We start from the raw sequence: 15,838 nt of genomic DNA, 5'->3' as shown, positions 1-15,838 counted from the left end.
ACCTTTTTTAATTTAAATGTTATTTATTTTAACTTTATAATACACAAATTTTATTTGTGATGTACAAAAAAGTTAAACAATCGTGTGAAATTACAAGTTGGGAATTAATTTCATATTCTAAATGCGTTGTTCTTAAAACGAATATCACTAAATTTAAGTAAACAAATTTTGTAGCAGGCGACTAGGTATCGTCTCCGAAACGAGAAAAAACATTTATGAGGGATTGATCATAGGAGAGGACAGTTGTTCTTGGGGTCGAATTAGGAAATTTACACGGTCTTAACTCTAAAATTGTGGTGTAAGAGTGATTTTGAGCTTAGTCGGCCGCAAATCATTTACAATTTGGAGTCTTTGTTGGGGCCAGCTAGTCATTCAGCATTGCAGACAGCCATAGCTTCATTTTTCTCTTCCAACAATTCCTTGCCGGTGATGGCCATTTTCGACTTAGCGAAGTCGTCAAGGGACAAACCTTGTACGATCTTCCATTGTTTGTTTTTAATTTCAACGGGGAAGGAGTAGATAACATCCTTGGGAGCATCGTAGCTGCCATCGGAAATAACACCCATTGAAACGAATTGACCAGCAGCGGTACCGTTCCACCAATCGTGCATGTGATCACAGGCAGCCTTGGCGGCTGACATAGCAGAAGACATTTTACGGGCAGCAATTACAGCAGCACCACGCTTCTGGACGGTTTCAACAAAGGATCCCTTCAAGAATTCAGCATCACCAACAGCTTCTACAGCGGACTTTTCAGCACCACCAACTGTGACGACGGCATGGCTGGCATCAGGGAATTGAGTGGAGGAGTGGTTGCCCCAGATAATAACGTTCTTAACTTGGCTAACAGGAACCTTAGCTTTGGCAGCAACTTGAGCGGTGGCACGGTTTTGATCCAAACGAGTCATAGCGCTGAAGTTTTCGCGAGGAATTGAGGGAGCATAGAAGGAGCATACAACGGCATTGGTATTGGCGGGATTGCCAACAACTAAAACTTTAACGTCCTTGCGGGCATATTGGTCCAAAGCTTGACCTTGAGCCTTGAAGATCTTTACGTTGGCGGACAACAAATCCTTACGTTCCATACCTTCCTTGCGGGGCATAGCACCAACCAAGAAAGCAGCAGAAACATCCTTGAAGGCAACAGCGGGATCGGTGGTGGGTACGACTTCGCGGAGCAAAGGCAAAGCACAATCGGCCAATTCCATAACAACACCCTCCAAAACACCAACCATTGGTGGGATGTCCAACAAGTGCAAGATCAAAGGTTGATCCTTACCGAAGACTTCACCACGAGCAATCATGTAAAGAAGAGAGTAGGCAATTTGGCCAGCAGCGCCGGTAACAACAACACGAATTGGTTCAGCCTGTAAATAAGAAAATTTTATAGAGTTTAAAATAATAGTCGATAATAAGATTTTAAAAAGAAATCGCTACGACTTAAACTGTGTAAATATTACAAAATATTTCTTAGATAAAAGAGCATCACGGCCAATGAATCTTATAAAAGCGCCTGATATTTCAGTTAGAAGAATATTGCATCCATTTTGTATGCTAAGGTCATGCAGATCCCAAATTCTGCGATATATATATTAAGCTTAAATTTGTCCATAAAAATGATTGCGAAAAGGTTTACGAATTGAAAACATTTGTAATATAATTATAAATTTAATTATGTTAATAAATATAAATGTTTAAACAGTTCTTTGCCGCAATCATTAAGACTTTTGGGAACAATTAGCAATTAACAGATTAGATTAGGTGCTTTGGAGAATAGCAATAATGAACAAAACAAAACAAATATGACCTAGAATATTCATATTTAGACTTTGCTCACACAAATGTAAAACAATTTTTCAAGTAGGGATTATAATGAAAATGTTTTATACAAATTGCACAAAAATACGTCATGATTAACAAATACACAAGTAAGAAATTATTGTACAATCTACGGAAGCCTACACCACTGGTTTTAAGAATTATATTCTCATTATTTTATTAATTTATATTGTGAATATGAATTTTATTTATATGAAATTCCATATCAAAACTGATATTCAACAAGAAATTTTTGAAAATTTAAATGATTTCCAGAAACGCTGTCCATTGTGATCCAGTGTTAACATAAGTGAATGCAACAAAACATTGGTTTTGGATATATTAAAGACTCTTGATCCAATTATAGACACTTATATAACATTTGCTGTCGATATCAAGTTTCACTGTGTTACTAATATTTGTGCATTAATTAATTTTTCGAAGTGATCCATATATAGAAGCTTTGGTCTGTTATGGACCGATTAGTTCAATGTCAGATGTAGTATAGTTGCGGAACATGCATCAATATCATTTTCATGAAAACCTAAGTTAGCGTGAATCGAATATACATAGTTCGATTATATCTTAGGTGATGCCTAAATGAAACCATGGACCAATTTTAACCACAATATAGGCAATAATATAGAGCCATATGTAGATTTTTAAAAAATATTTGTTAAAAAACAAAAAAATAGATTTTGAGTCAATAGATACAGTGTCTCACATAAATATTCGAATTTCTTATTTTTTATGAATTACTGTGTTATTTTATGATGCTACTTTAAAAATAATAATAGTATTTAAAATTTTTTAATGAAATTTTATTAATTTATATTATTTTTACGAAATACAATTAAAAAGTAATAAAAACTCATTAATGGTTTCCAAGAAAATGGAAAAAACCCAAAAAGGGTCATTTCAGGTACTGCGCAAAAATATTCGAATTTTTTCTAAGAACTTTTTTAGAATCCTTGAACACGTGTTTTATTGCCCATTAATTAACCCATTATGCAGGTAGTGGTTATATGGAATATTTAACATTATATTTTTTGGAAATTTGCATAATTATGTTGTAAATCCTTCCTGTGTAAGCCCTTAAAATGTTCAAAGAAAAAGAGTTGATCAATTCAAATTAAAAAATAATTTATATCTGTATAATCAAGGCCGATCAATTAAATACATATAGGAAATGTTTAATAGGTTCCCATCGACAATATATTTTGTCATTACACGCATGGAACAAAGAATTCCATCGAGTATTTACCATTATCAAGTCGTCCAAAACTGCTGTCAATACAGGACGACAGAGAAATACTGAGGAAATACCGAAGGAACCTTCATCTATCAGCTCCAAAAATTAACAACGAACTCAGGACAGTTCTGTGAATAAAAATTAGTGTCGAAATTGTGCGCAAAGTACTAGGGAGCAATAATTTGCATGGTCAAGCACCAAGGTGGAAACCGCTCATATCGAAGTTAATCGATGTTAAGTGTCTTGACTCCGCAAATAGACTCATAAGTAAGAATATTGGATTCTGGAAGGAGGTTATCTTCGACGATTAGAACAAATATAATATTTTTGTCTCAGATGGTCGTCAAATGATATGGCGAAAGCTTGGAGATGCCTTGGAATTATCTAACTTAAAACCAACTGTAAAGGACCCAAGATGCTTTGCCATATTTTGGGGTTCTGTGTCCGTCCACGGTGTTGGACTGCTAAAATTTATTATTGTAATTATAGACTAGAAGGTCCACTTGTCAATTTTAGAGCAGAATTTTGCATGCTAGTACCACCAAAATGGGGCTACAACCCATTCAATTTATTTTTCAACAGAAAAACGATCCAAAATACACGACCTGGTACGTGAAAATGTTGATCATTTACAACACTAAGTATCTTCTTTCACCAAATTTTCAATGGCGTTAATGTCTGGAGTTAAACTCCATTGAAAATTTGTGGTTATATTTACAAGAACAACTTTTAAATCACTCATTATCCTCTAAAACCACCATACGGTTGCTTTGCATGAAGAATGGGACATAATAACGCCAGAACTATTCCATAAATTGGTAGAAACGGTCCCACGACGCTTGGAAGTTGTTTTTAAACACAAAGGCTACTATACAAAACATTAATTTCATTTTAATTATTTATTTTTACTTCATAATGCTAAACTAAATATGATTTATACAAAAAATTCGAATACTTTTGTGAAGCTATTTTTTGCACTTTTTTTAAAAAAAGTTAAATTAGTTTAAGTAAATTATTTTTTTTTTTTAATTTTTAAAATGTGGTATAAAATTTAAGGACTGTCTGGACAACATAATAAATTTATTTATTTATTTTTCCCACAAAATCTATTATAAAATGATGTCTGTTTTCATAATACATTAAATTCGAATACTTATGAGAGACACTGTATGTATGTTTGTATACATTATAATGGGTGTATGACCAACATTTTTATGCAATACAAACATCCGCATAAGCATTACCCTCCCTTTTTTAGTGCAACAGAAAATAATAAGAGGAAATAATGAAGCTATTTGATGCATTAATTTTTTATTTTAAATGTTCATAATATATACTACGTTTTTAGCTTATTTTATATAAAAAATAAGAAAAATATAGAATGATACAAACAAAAACACCATCTTGCCATAAATTCTAGTGAAACCTATACAAAAAGCAACAAAAGTAAATGATAAGACATTCATTCCCATACAAAAATACTTATACTACAATAACAAATAACTACATTGACAAATGGGCAAGTTTATCAAGGTGAAACTTTGGACTAGACCAAGAATATTTCAATCAAATCAAAAATATAAAGTTCATTTATTGAGCCATTAAGCACACATGCAAATAAACAACTTTATTTTTTGTTTTCTCTCAAATGTTTTTGAAAAAAATTTGTTAAAAACAAATAAAATATGTTTGTTGCTATAATAAATGAAAATCATACGACAAGCCTCCCCTGATATAACATATACCTACGTATTTATATATAAATATTAATACATATAGGTTTATAAATATTATATTTTGAAATAAACAAGGAAGACAGACTAACTAGCACATGGATGTATGGGTAGAGGGACAGTTTTTCAACATAAATTAGTATTATCTTGTTGTTTCTTTAATCGAAAATAGACAAAAACCAACAAAATAAACACACACCTACACCACGTAACGTGTGCCTAACATCAGTATTTTTAATATTTATTATAAGAAATACAAAAATCTTCACTTCTAGTCTGTCAAAAGATTTGACCCCCTCCCTCTTTTAAACAATTCATGTGGCAAAAAAAAAAAGAATAGACCCGGTAAAATACCCCCCAAATTGTTGTGTGTAGTACATACACACACTTATTTAAAGCAATTGTTTGTTCTTGTTGTTTTATATTCATTCAATTTAATTTAAAATGCATGTCTGCATTGCATTTTATTAAAAATTTAAAAATATTTAAAAAGACGATAAAAAATAACTGGTATAATCAAGAATTTTGATAGAAAATCGCACCATAAACAAAGGTCAAATGAAAGTTATTATTCCAGAGGAATTTTTTATAAATAATATTATACAATATTCCATTATCATTATTCCATACACAGTAAAACGAAATAAAAAACACTATAATTAATATCAAGTTTGTTCTTGTACTCACCATTGTTTTCTTAATTAGTTGAAATTCCCGTTAAACAGATTTTAGAAAATAATCACAATTTTATGTTGCACTGCCTCAGCGGTTGAACAAATGCTGATGATCCAAACACTTTTTATAAAATTATTAACTTTTTGGAGCCGGCCAATGTTAATAACTTAGCGATTTTCAGAAAAATTTCGCGTGGAAAAATATTTGATTTTTCAGTGTTGCATTCAATGTTGCCAGATTGTACTCTTGAAGTGAAGATTTTTGAAATGTTAATTTCTCTTTGCCGTTATATTTGAATCTAATGCTACATTCACATAGTCATGTACCAAACATGTTTTTTGAAAAACGCAATGAGTTTAAGCAAAACCGTTCCACATATGTATTAAATTATCGTGTTTTTTACAAAACATGAAGTGTTTCAAAAAAACACGAATATGTGACATAGAATACAAATCTACAAATGTATAACGTTTACATATTCATATTTTTGACGATTTGATAGAATTTATTTGAAAAAAATATTTTAAAATTATAAAATAAACCAGGTTTATCATGTGTACTTTGTTAATTTTCAACATTAAAAAAATATTCTTAAAGTACCAAATGAAGAATGAGAAGGTACCAAAAGTCAATTGAAGTACAAAAAAGTGCCAAAAAATGTTTTTTTCATTCAATAAATACCTTATTTATGTTAATAGGTTCAATATTGTAGAAAATCGAAATGCAAACAGATCGTCCTATTCCAAAAAATGTAATGTAGTTAGTACTGGGAATAACCTAAAATTCGAGGTATTGTTCATTAGTGTATAAAACTAACTGGTGTAAAATTTTAGCCAAATCGGATGACGGGAACACGTCAAATTTGTCAAACCCGGTTTTTCGTACCTTTTGGCACTTATAAGTCAGTAACTTAGTTGAATCTGAACCGATTTCAAGTTTATCCACGGATTTAGAAAGCTGAAGCTGAGGCCTTTATAATGACATATATAACGTTTAACCTGGAGAGATATGTGTGAATTTCATCAGCAAACATATGTTTTATTTTAGTTATGCATCGTTGTCCAAGTTGGAGATGTTTTTTTGAAATGATTTTATATCGGAACCGTACTATTTATTAATTGATTAGAAAACCCTGTCTATTCATGAGAAAAACGCAACTTTGTTCTTAAAATCCGTTAGCAATTGGCGACGTTATTGATCTTTTTCTTAATACAAAATTGTTCATAAACTGATTTTCTGAAGGATGCTTTATATGGGGGATAGGGTTAAATATGGACCGATCCTCGAAAAATTTAGTGGACGGATTTATGTTTATATAAAAGGAGAATTATGGAATTGAAGTCATTTTCTGAAGGAGGGTTTGTATGGGGCCAAGGGTCAAATAAGACCGTATTGTCTAAAGAATCAGCAATATCACTAAAGATTACAACAAACTCATTTATACCGATTTTTGTATTGTTTGGACCTTATTTGACCCTAGTCCCCATGCAAATCCTCCTTAAGAAATCGACTTTAATTCCATAATTCTCTTAATTACATCAATATCACGATGAAATTCAGATTAAATAACTTTTTTTATAAATATAAAATAAAAAATATGTTTGCTGATGAAATTCACACATATCTCTCCAGGTTACTTAAACGTTATATATGTCATTATAAAGGCCTCAGCTTCTGCTTTCTAAATCCGTAGATAAACTTGAAATCGGATCAGATTCAACTAAGTTACTGACTTATAAGTGCTTAAAGGTACGATAAACCGATTTTTTATCCGTAACTCAAGATTTTGGAGGTGTTTGGCAAATTTCAAAAACATATTCTTATTCTACTCGGATCCACCTTTCAGAAAAATAGTATCACTTCCCAGGTATTTCAATTTTCGTTTATTTTGTCTCACTGTGTCATCTTTCCAACAAGCAGAGTTGGGGGTAGTGCATTAAATATTTAGTGCACTAAGATTTCCACTAAATCCCACTATAGTGACGAAATTTTGATTTTCCACTATTTTTTATCACTATAGTGGTAGTGAAACATATTTTAACTACCATTAAAAAAATTAGTGGTAGTGAAACATATTTTAACTACCACTAAAAAAAATAGTGGTAATGAAAATTTTTACTACAATAAAATAGTGCAAATGTTTAACAGTCACTACATGAATGCTTTAGTATGCACTAAAATTTCAAAAAATAGTGTTTGTAAAAATTGAAAATACATATGTACATATATATGTTCAAAATATTTCTATTTTATTATTTTTTATTCTATTAAAGAAAAATCATATACATACATACATACATACATACATACATACATACATACATACATACATACATACATACATACATACATACATACATACATACATACATACATACATACATACATACATACATACATACATACATACATACATACATACATACATACATACATACATACATACATACATACATACATACATACATATTTATGGTTTTTAGAAAATGAATTCGTTCGTAATAAATAAAAGAAAATGTCAAAAATATACGATAGATAAAGTCCTTAAAAAACAACAAAAATAATACCAAAATACGAAATAAAATGTGGCCCCTTGATCCCGGATGCAATTTGAATGACAAACCTTTTAATTTCTTGTCACTTTGCGTACAATTTTTATGTTGTTTTTCAAAATATATTTTTTCATAAATTTATTTTTTTTGGGTTCCATTAACATTAGTGAATGATTATATTTTACCACTATCCTGTTAGTGGAGAAAAAATTTGCACTAAGCTGTAAAAAAAAGGGTTTTCACTATCACTAAATTAATTTTAGTGAAAAACTTTCTTGTACCACTACCACTATTGCTTAGTGAGGCTGTAATTTTTAAACTCACCACTAAATATCTATTAGTGATAGTGAAAAATTTTGCACTATCACTAACATTTAGTGGAAACTGCAAATTTAGTGCACTACCCCCAACTCTGCCAACAAGGTATAAAGCAAAGAATAAACAAGAAGTGAAACGCTGTCATTTTTTTACAACAATAACATTACGCTCTTCCCACTGACGAGTGCTGTGTAAATCCAACACATATGTAAAAATTTTATTCTCTCTCCAAACTTCAAAACTTTTTCGCGAATATTTGAGGATAATAACACTTTAAAATATTTTTTATCACTTAACATTATATTTTATAATTTTTTTGCACAATTTAAACACATTTAATAGCCCGAAAATAATATATTTTTTACAAACGAAAAAAAAATATTTTTTATTTTTTGACATTGAATTTTTGTTGGTTGAAATTAAAACTAAAAAAAACAATGTTGTAAATTTTCGTATGGTAAACGAAAAAGATATTTCAAATAAATAATTTATTTTTTCAATATTATAGATTAAAAAACAAATAGACGTGTTTATAAAATGTTTGTAGATAAAATATGTTGAAAATATCTTATGAAACCTTTCAAAGTATAAATTGAAATGTAATATTTTTTTTTCAATATTTTTCAATACGATTTTTTGCAACTATGTTGACTTGAGAATTCTACTAATACATTCTTAGAGTTAGGTACCGGATGACAGTAGACTTAGGTACTTTTGACAACAGTTTCATTTCTTATTTATTCTTTGGTATAAAGTATAACGTATTAATCAAAGTTATAGGCATTTTCTTTTCCCAAATATGTGGCAAAAACGACTATCGACTATATATTCGAAATATTATGTATGCATTGTTTGGTCTTCGTTTTGCATACAAAAGTGATGTAAACAAAAATATTTACAAAAAAAAGTGTAAAATAAGAATTATTTCGTCGTTTTTGCCACATACATATTTGGGAAAAAATGCCTATAACTTTAATATATTAATACAGAAATTTATTCTTCTATTTTTTTAAAGCAGGGGCACAAATGTGCGACGTCAAACTGTTGCTAGACACACTGAAAATATATGTACATGGGTTTAAAGCAGTCACGAGCAAAACTGAAATTCTAATGCACGCGTGCATAGGCCAAGAAATTCTGCTGACGCTTTGTTGACACACCTACACTATAAGCTTGTGTGTATTAGTGTGTCTGTGTTTTACTAAAATGACCACTTGTTTGTTGCTTTGTTACGATCTCAGAGATCAAAATCAAATCAGTTGCTGTTCAGCTTTTGTAGAAGCAAGATCACGTTGCGGATTTTTTTATGCTTATGATTTTTTCTCTTTTATTACACCTAGCAAAATGTTTGATATAAATTGGGAAAATGATTTCTTTTTTATAGAAAACATGGACGGTGAGGCACAATGCGTCGTATGTTATAAAATTATATGTAGAAAAGCTTTATTTTTTTTGAAAAGGCATTATGAAACTTGCCATGGACCCTTAAATGACCTTAGGGGACATGACAGAAAAGTAAAGTTGTTGCAATTAAAGGGTTAACCGATCAACACATTGGTGACTTATTGCGTATTAAGGAATATAAAGGAAACATTGATTTGGATAGATTAGTTGAACTTTAAATTAAGTTCAGTTAATATCTCGGTAATATCCCTTAAAAGTTCGAAATCGAATAGAAAGTCGTGATTTTCTTAATGATATTTCAGTAGTTTTATTTAATACTACTTTTTAAAAATACTACTACTTTTCTTAAATGAAAAACTCTTTCCCTTTATTCCATTTTTGTTTAAAATGCCCAAAAGTTCATGAGTTTTTCTCGTCGTAAAAAGTATTTGCAATAGAAAACAAATTTCAAAACTTTTCTCAGTGTACCACCATTTTGTTATAACGTGCAGTCATCTCTCTGCTGCTTAACGCACACAAATATACACATGGTGGTATGTGTTTGCCCATGACTGGTTTAAAGATATTTCTGACACCAGCCAAATGATGTGTCAGAACTGTCGACAATTTTTTCAACTGATTTATGGAAACCTGACCGGTAAAACCGTATACTGTTCAATTGATCGACATGTTCGTTGTTTTTGGTAAATAGTATTTAATTTGTACAAATGGTGCTGGCGTTATTGTTGGACGTAAGAAGGGATCTGCAGGTCATCTATTAAAAGCAGAAATAAATGTACCAAATTTTCACTGCAATATTCAACAGCGAGCTCTTTTTGCTCTTAATAGTTTTTCTGAAGCTGCAATGAAAATAATAGATTAAAAGCAGTGACAATGCGAATGTGAATTTTTAAAAGAAACTAATGACGATTGTTTGTATGATATTATTTACAGAAGTAGAGGAAAAATCCTTTAGCGTGTCTTTGACTTAAGAGAAGAAATAGGTAGCTCAAAATCTTTCTATTGAGTTATTATTATCACAGTGAAAAGGAATTTGTCGAAAACCGCAGTCAAATGAAATTCGATATCAGTGACGACTCCAATAACACAAGTTTACAAATTAATATTTTTTGTTTGTTCATGGAATGAAACATACATTAACAATTTTTATTTTTTTCCTATACGTCGAAATTTTGAGATAAAGTGGTTTTTATTAAGCATTCTTCTTCAGTAGTGCTGGAAAAATATTTGAAAATGAAAATTGTTTTTTGGGAGCTTGAACCTAACAACCAACTTAGAAAAAAATTCAATAATATAAAATTTAGGACTTTCTTAACCCATTTTTACAACTTTCTATACAAAAAGTGGCCATCCCCAAGAAATCTATTTATATTCAGAAAACAAATTACGAATTTTAAACGATGGTCAAAAGTAGGAAAAAATTTTCAGAGGTGCTTATTGCAAGGCAATATGAAGATGAAATCAGCCGATCTATAATGGAGGTAAAATTGTTCTGTGGGTTAAAAAAAATCAAAAAAAACATTTGTTGCGATTTCTGCTGGGTAATTAAAGAGTCTCTTATAAGATCATTTAACAATATTGATGTAACAACATACCTAATAAAATGTTATAAAATATGCGATGGCTCGATGAAATTTCCGTAAAATTTTGTAATAATTGTATGTAATTTATATATGTATACTATTGCCATTATTTTAAAATGTCTATGACTTTAGGGACTTTTACCCTAAAGCTTTATATAAAAGAAGAACATTATATATATTATATATTATATATTACATAAAGGACAAGCTATTAACAACTGCATCAAAATGGATTATTTTTTATACTAAAGGACAAGTTATCAATAACAGCATTACTCAACGAAATGGACTAAAAAATGTTAATTTCATTTTAAAAAAGTATGTTCCATTTGAGCCGTCTTGGACAAATATTATTGGGAAAAAGGTAGAAACTATAAATAAGACACGAATATTAAACAGTCCAGTCTGCACCACCAATTTTTATGATGCGTGTTTCGATGTTTGTTGCTCATCACATGCATATTTCTGTAATACGTTTTCGAACGTATTGGGCATCAGATGCGGCGCAGTGTTGCATATCCGAACAGCTCAAACCTTTATGTCTCTAACATTTCACAAGATTTAAAGATTAATACTCGCTTTTCAGAAAATTCAATTTATTTTACACTTTGCCTTGTAGCATCAAAATAAATTGTTTTCTTATTATTCTTCAGTATTTGGTACAAGACATTTTTTAACAAATTATTGTCTTTTGCAGACCTTAAATACAATCTAAAAAACTTTTGCATTTGTAAATGTCAATAAATGGTTCGGGATCTTGTGCGTCTTCTTTGACTTTTTCAGCTCTACATTGACTTAAGGTTGATAAATTTGGAATATCCTGTATGTTTCCATTTGCTGCTATTTCATCCGCTGTATTGCACAGGATTTCAAAGAAGTAAACTATGCACGTATTTTTTACTTTAATATTGTCTATAATAAATTTATTTCGGGTTTATTTCAACTTCCTGCCATCATTTGCTTCGAAAACTAATTTTGGATTTATATTCATCGGACCACAATACACTGTCTTCTTTGTATTTTGAAGATTTTTCGCTTCGCTTTTGTGGATAAGAACGCCTATACTGCGTAATAAATAATTTCTCCGCGGAATGGCAACTCAAAGTACATGTCAAAAATCGTAAAAATGGCTTAACTGACAAAATTTCTCTTTGATTAAATGGTCAGCTCAAAATACTGGCCTCAATCCAGTTGAGATTTTGTGATGAACCCCAACCTACTTCGAGGAGCTTTGGAATCGGGTTTAGCGTGGGTGGGAGAATATTTCAAATAGAATAAAAAACGAATTATAGAAAAGTGTCCTAAAAATGCAAAATGTGATTTATTTATTTTTATTTGTAAAAACTATCAAAAATGCAAGCTTTCCCTAAAGATTTCGTGTCGAGCAAAATTGAGTGTATTCGAGTTATTTTAGTTTAGTTTGTCTTTTACTTAGAGATTTATGTTTTTTGGTTTAAATTGTAATTAAGTTTGTTCAATATTATGTAAAAAAGAAATCACAAAAAAAAATTTGCTTTTTATACCCTACACCACTATAGTATTATGCCTTTGTGCTGATGTTTGTAACACCCAAAAATATTGGTCCTACACCCACCTTAAAGTATACCAATCGGCTCAGAATCGCTTCCTGAGTCGATTAAGCTATGTCCGTCTGTCCGTCTGTCTGTCTGTCTGTCTGTCTGTCTGTCTGTGTGTCCATGTAAACCTTGTGCGCACTCTATAGGTCGCAATTTTTGAGATAATTTGATGAAATTTCGAACATGCACTTCTCTTGGTCTAAGGACGAACGCTATTGGTTGAAATCAGTCCATTATTTCACCTAGCCCCCATACAACCGGACCCCCAGAATAGGGCTTTTGACCTCATAATTATGTTAAATGATCTACTATCTCTACAAAAATTGGAAAAATTTAGTTCTATATATATCTTAATAATGCTAGTGATTTTCGTAAAGATCGGGCATTATTTGACCCTAGCCCCCATACAAAGTCCCCCTCAGAAAATGACTTGAATGTCCACAATTCACTTATAAACATTAGTATCACGATAAACATAATTCCCAACAACAAATTTTATAGGGATCGGACCAAGTTTTACCCTAGCCCCCATATAAGCGGACCTTCCGATTTGGGCCTTTTAGCTCATAACTTTGTCAAATATACTACTATCTCTCCGAAAATCGGCACAACTAAATTCGATTTTATTATAAATAACACTGTCGATTTTTATAATGATCGGGCATTATTTGACCCTATCCCCCATACAAAATCCCCTTCAGAAAATGACTTGAATGTCCACAATTCACTTATAAACACTAATATCACGATGAAATTTGCCACAAATAGATTTTATATAAACATAAATGTCGACATTAAATTTTATAAGGATCGGACCAATTTTTACCCTAGCCCCCATACAACCGGACCTACCGATTTGGGCCTTTTAGCTTATAACTACTATAAATATACTACTTACTATCTTCCCAAAAATTGGCACAACTAAGTTTGATATAATTATAAATAACACTGTCATTTTTCGCCATGATTGGAAATATAAAGGTAATAGGCTGCCAGACATACAGGCAATAGGCCTGCCGGTTTAGCCGTTTAGTAGTCTATAACGTTCAAACATACAAACATATAAACACACAAACATATAAACATACAAACCAACACACATTCATTTTTATATATGTATATAGATAATTCCCAATAATACATTTTAAAAGGATCGGCTCAATTTCTGCCTTAGCCTCCATACATCCGGACCTTCCGATTTCGGCCGTTTATCTTTTAACTACGTCTAATATACTACTATCTATCCAAAAGTCGGCACAATGTGATGATGTTTGTAACACTCAAAAATATTTGTCCTTATTAAGCTATGTCCGTCTTTGTAACCGAGTAAACCTTGCGTGCACGCAACAGATCGCAATTTTTAATATAATTTGTTAAAATGGTTCACATACTATTCTCTGGATCCACTGACGATGGCTGTTGAAAATGATTGAAATCGGTCTTTTATTTTTCCTAGTCAGCATACAACCGAACATGAACAGGCATTATTTGGAACCTATATAAGATTAACAGAAATGCTACATTATTGAAATTAATCACATTTAATATTCGCAATTGGTGTAGGGTATCATATGGTCGGCCTGGCCCGACTATAATTTCTTACTTGTTTAGGATTATGTTTATTCCAAATAAAGTGCACAATTTACAAACATACACTCACATATGCTCGCCAGTGTACATATATCAGAAATATTGTTACGATAATTTGGATACAGGCAAGACTATACTTTTAATAATTGTTGTAAATATCATTAAATTCAGTTAGCTTGGATTGAAAGACTTCTGTATGTAATATGTAGGGAATATGCAATCTTTCAACTTTAAATAAATGCTGATAACTGGCTTCATCCAGATCCTTTTCAAGAAGTTTTTCCATTTCGGACCACAAAGGTTACATTCAATACGTTGCATCATTGGAAACATTTACAAGACTATACTTTTAATAATTGTTGTAAATATCATTAAGTTCAGTTAGCTTGGATTGAAAGACTTCTGTATGTAATATGCAGGGAATATACAATCTTTCAACTTTAACTAAATGCTGATAACTGGCTTCATCCAGATCCTTTTCAAGAAGTTTTTCTATTGCAATAGACGGACTACAAAGGTTGCATTCAATACGTTGCATCATTGGAAACATTTACAAGACTCTCCGAAAATCCTGATATCCTTAAAGACGCTAATTTTACAATACATTTCGAGGAATCTGGTCATAGTGTTAGTCAGATTGAAAGTGCGGAAAGGCGGGTTTTAGTCTACAAGATCGCAAAAGGATAAAAGTGCTGAAAATGATTATTTCAGTAGTTACTGCAATTCTTTTACATCATACTTTATATGACAATATGCGACATTTTGGAAAAATTAAAGCAGTACCTTCAATAAATATAATATAAAGTGGACATTATTTTTAAAAGTTTGTACAGATAGTCCTGCTTTATATAGAGCTATATAAAGATGTCACAACTATCAACATTTATTCCAGTATCTCGCTAGGATCTTTCGTCATTTCTTACTACATCATGATTTAAACAAGAGAATCGGAAAACGGTGTTCTTCGCCACTTTTTGAAGGACGCCTTAACAATGGCATTTTACATTAAAACCATGCAAATATTGAATTAAGCACAAATTCACTGTTATTTTGCCAGTACATATGTGTGTATATCGAAGAATATTTTAAAGGAAAATTTATGTATTGGAAAATGATGGATTATGGAGATATAATCTTCATAGATGATGAAGAACTAGCCACTTTACAAGCTATTTTAATAATATATGAGGATATATATAATGACATCAAAATTATATCCATGGATGGTGGCGACAATGAATATAGAAGTGAAGAAATATTCAGTTATGTCATGAACAATTATTGCTCGTTACTTCCCACGTCGACAAATATAATAGGCATTTTAATAGATTGAATT

The 15,838-nt window shown here is 31.1% G+C and overlaps 1 protein-coding gene across 1 annotated transcript; it reads right to left on the bottom strand.

The window, feature by feature from the left end:
• Positions 1-3: 3 nt before the first annotated feature.
• On the bottom strand, positions 4-5,662 carry LOC119610568 (malate dehydrogenase, cytoplasmic). The gene is made up of 2 exons (XM_037965844.1): positions 5,491-5,662; positions 4-1,367 (listed from the first exon to the last, which is right to left on the bottom strand). Exons 1-2 carry the CDS (start codon positions 5,491-5,493, stop codon positions 369-371), a joined length of 1,002 nt encoding a protein of 333 aa, XP_037821772.1. The 5' UTR covers positions 5,494-5,662; the 3' UTR covers positions 4-368.
• Between the last annotated feature and the right edge of the window lie 10,176 nt (positions 5,663-15,838).

The sequence above is a fragment of the Lucilia sericata genome, unplaced genomic scaffold, assembly GCF_015586225.1.
Source record: "Lucilia sericata isolate MDLA Ls3-8-SP2 unplaced genomic scaffold, ASM1558622v1 Contig001232F_arrow, whole genome shotgun sequence".
Taxonomy (NCBI): Eukaryota; Metazoa; Arthropoda; class Insecta; order Diptera; family Calliphoridae; genus Lucilia; species Lucilia sericata.
This window is presented reverse-complemented; position numbering and strand designations above follow the sequence as displayed.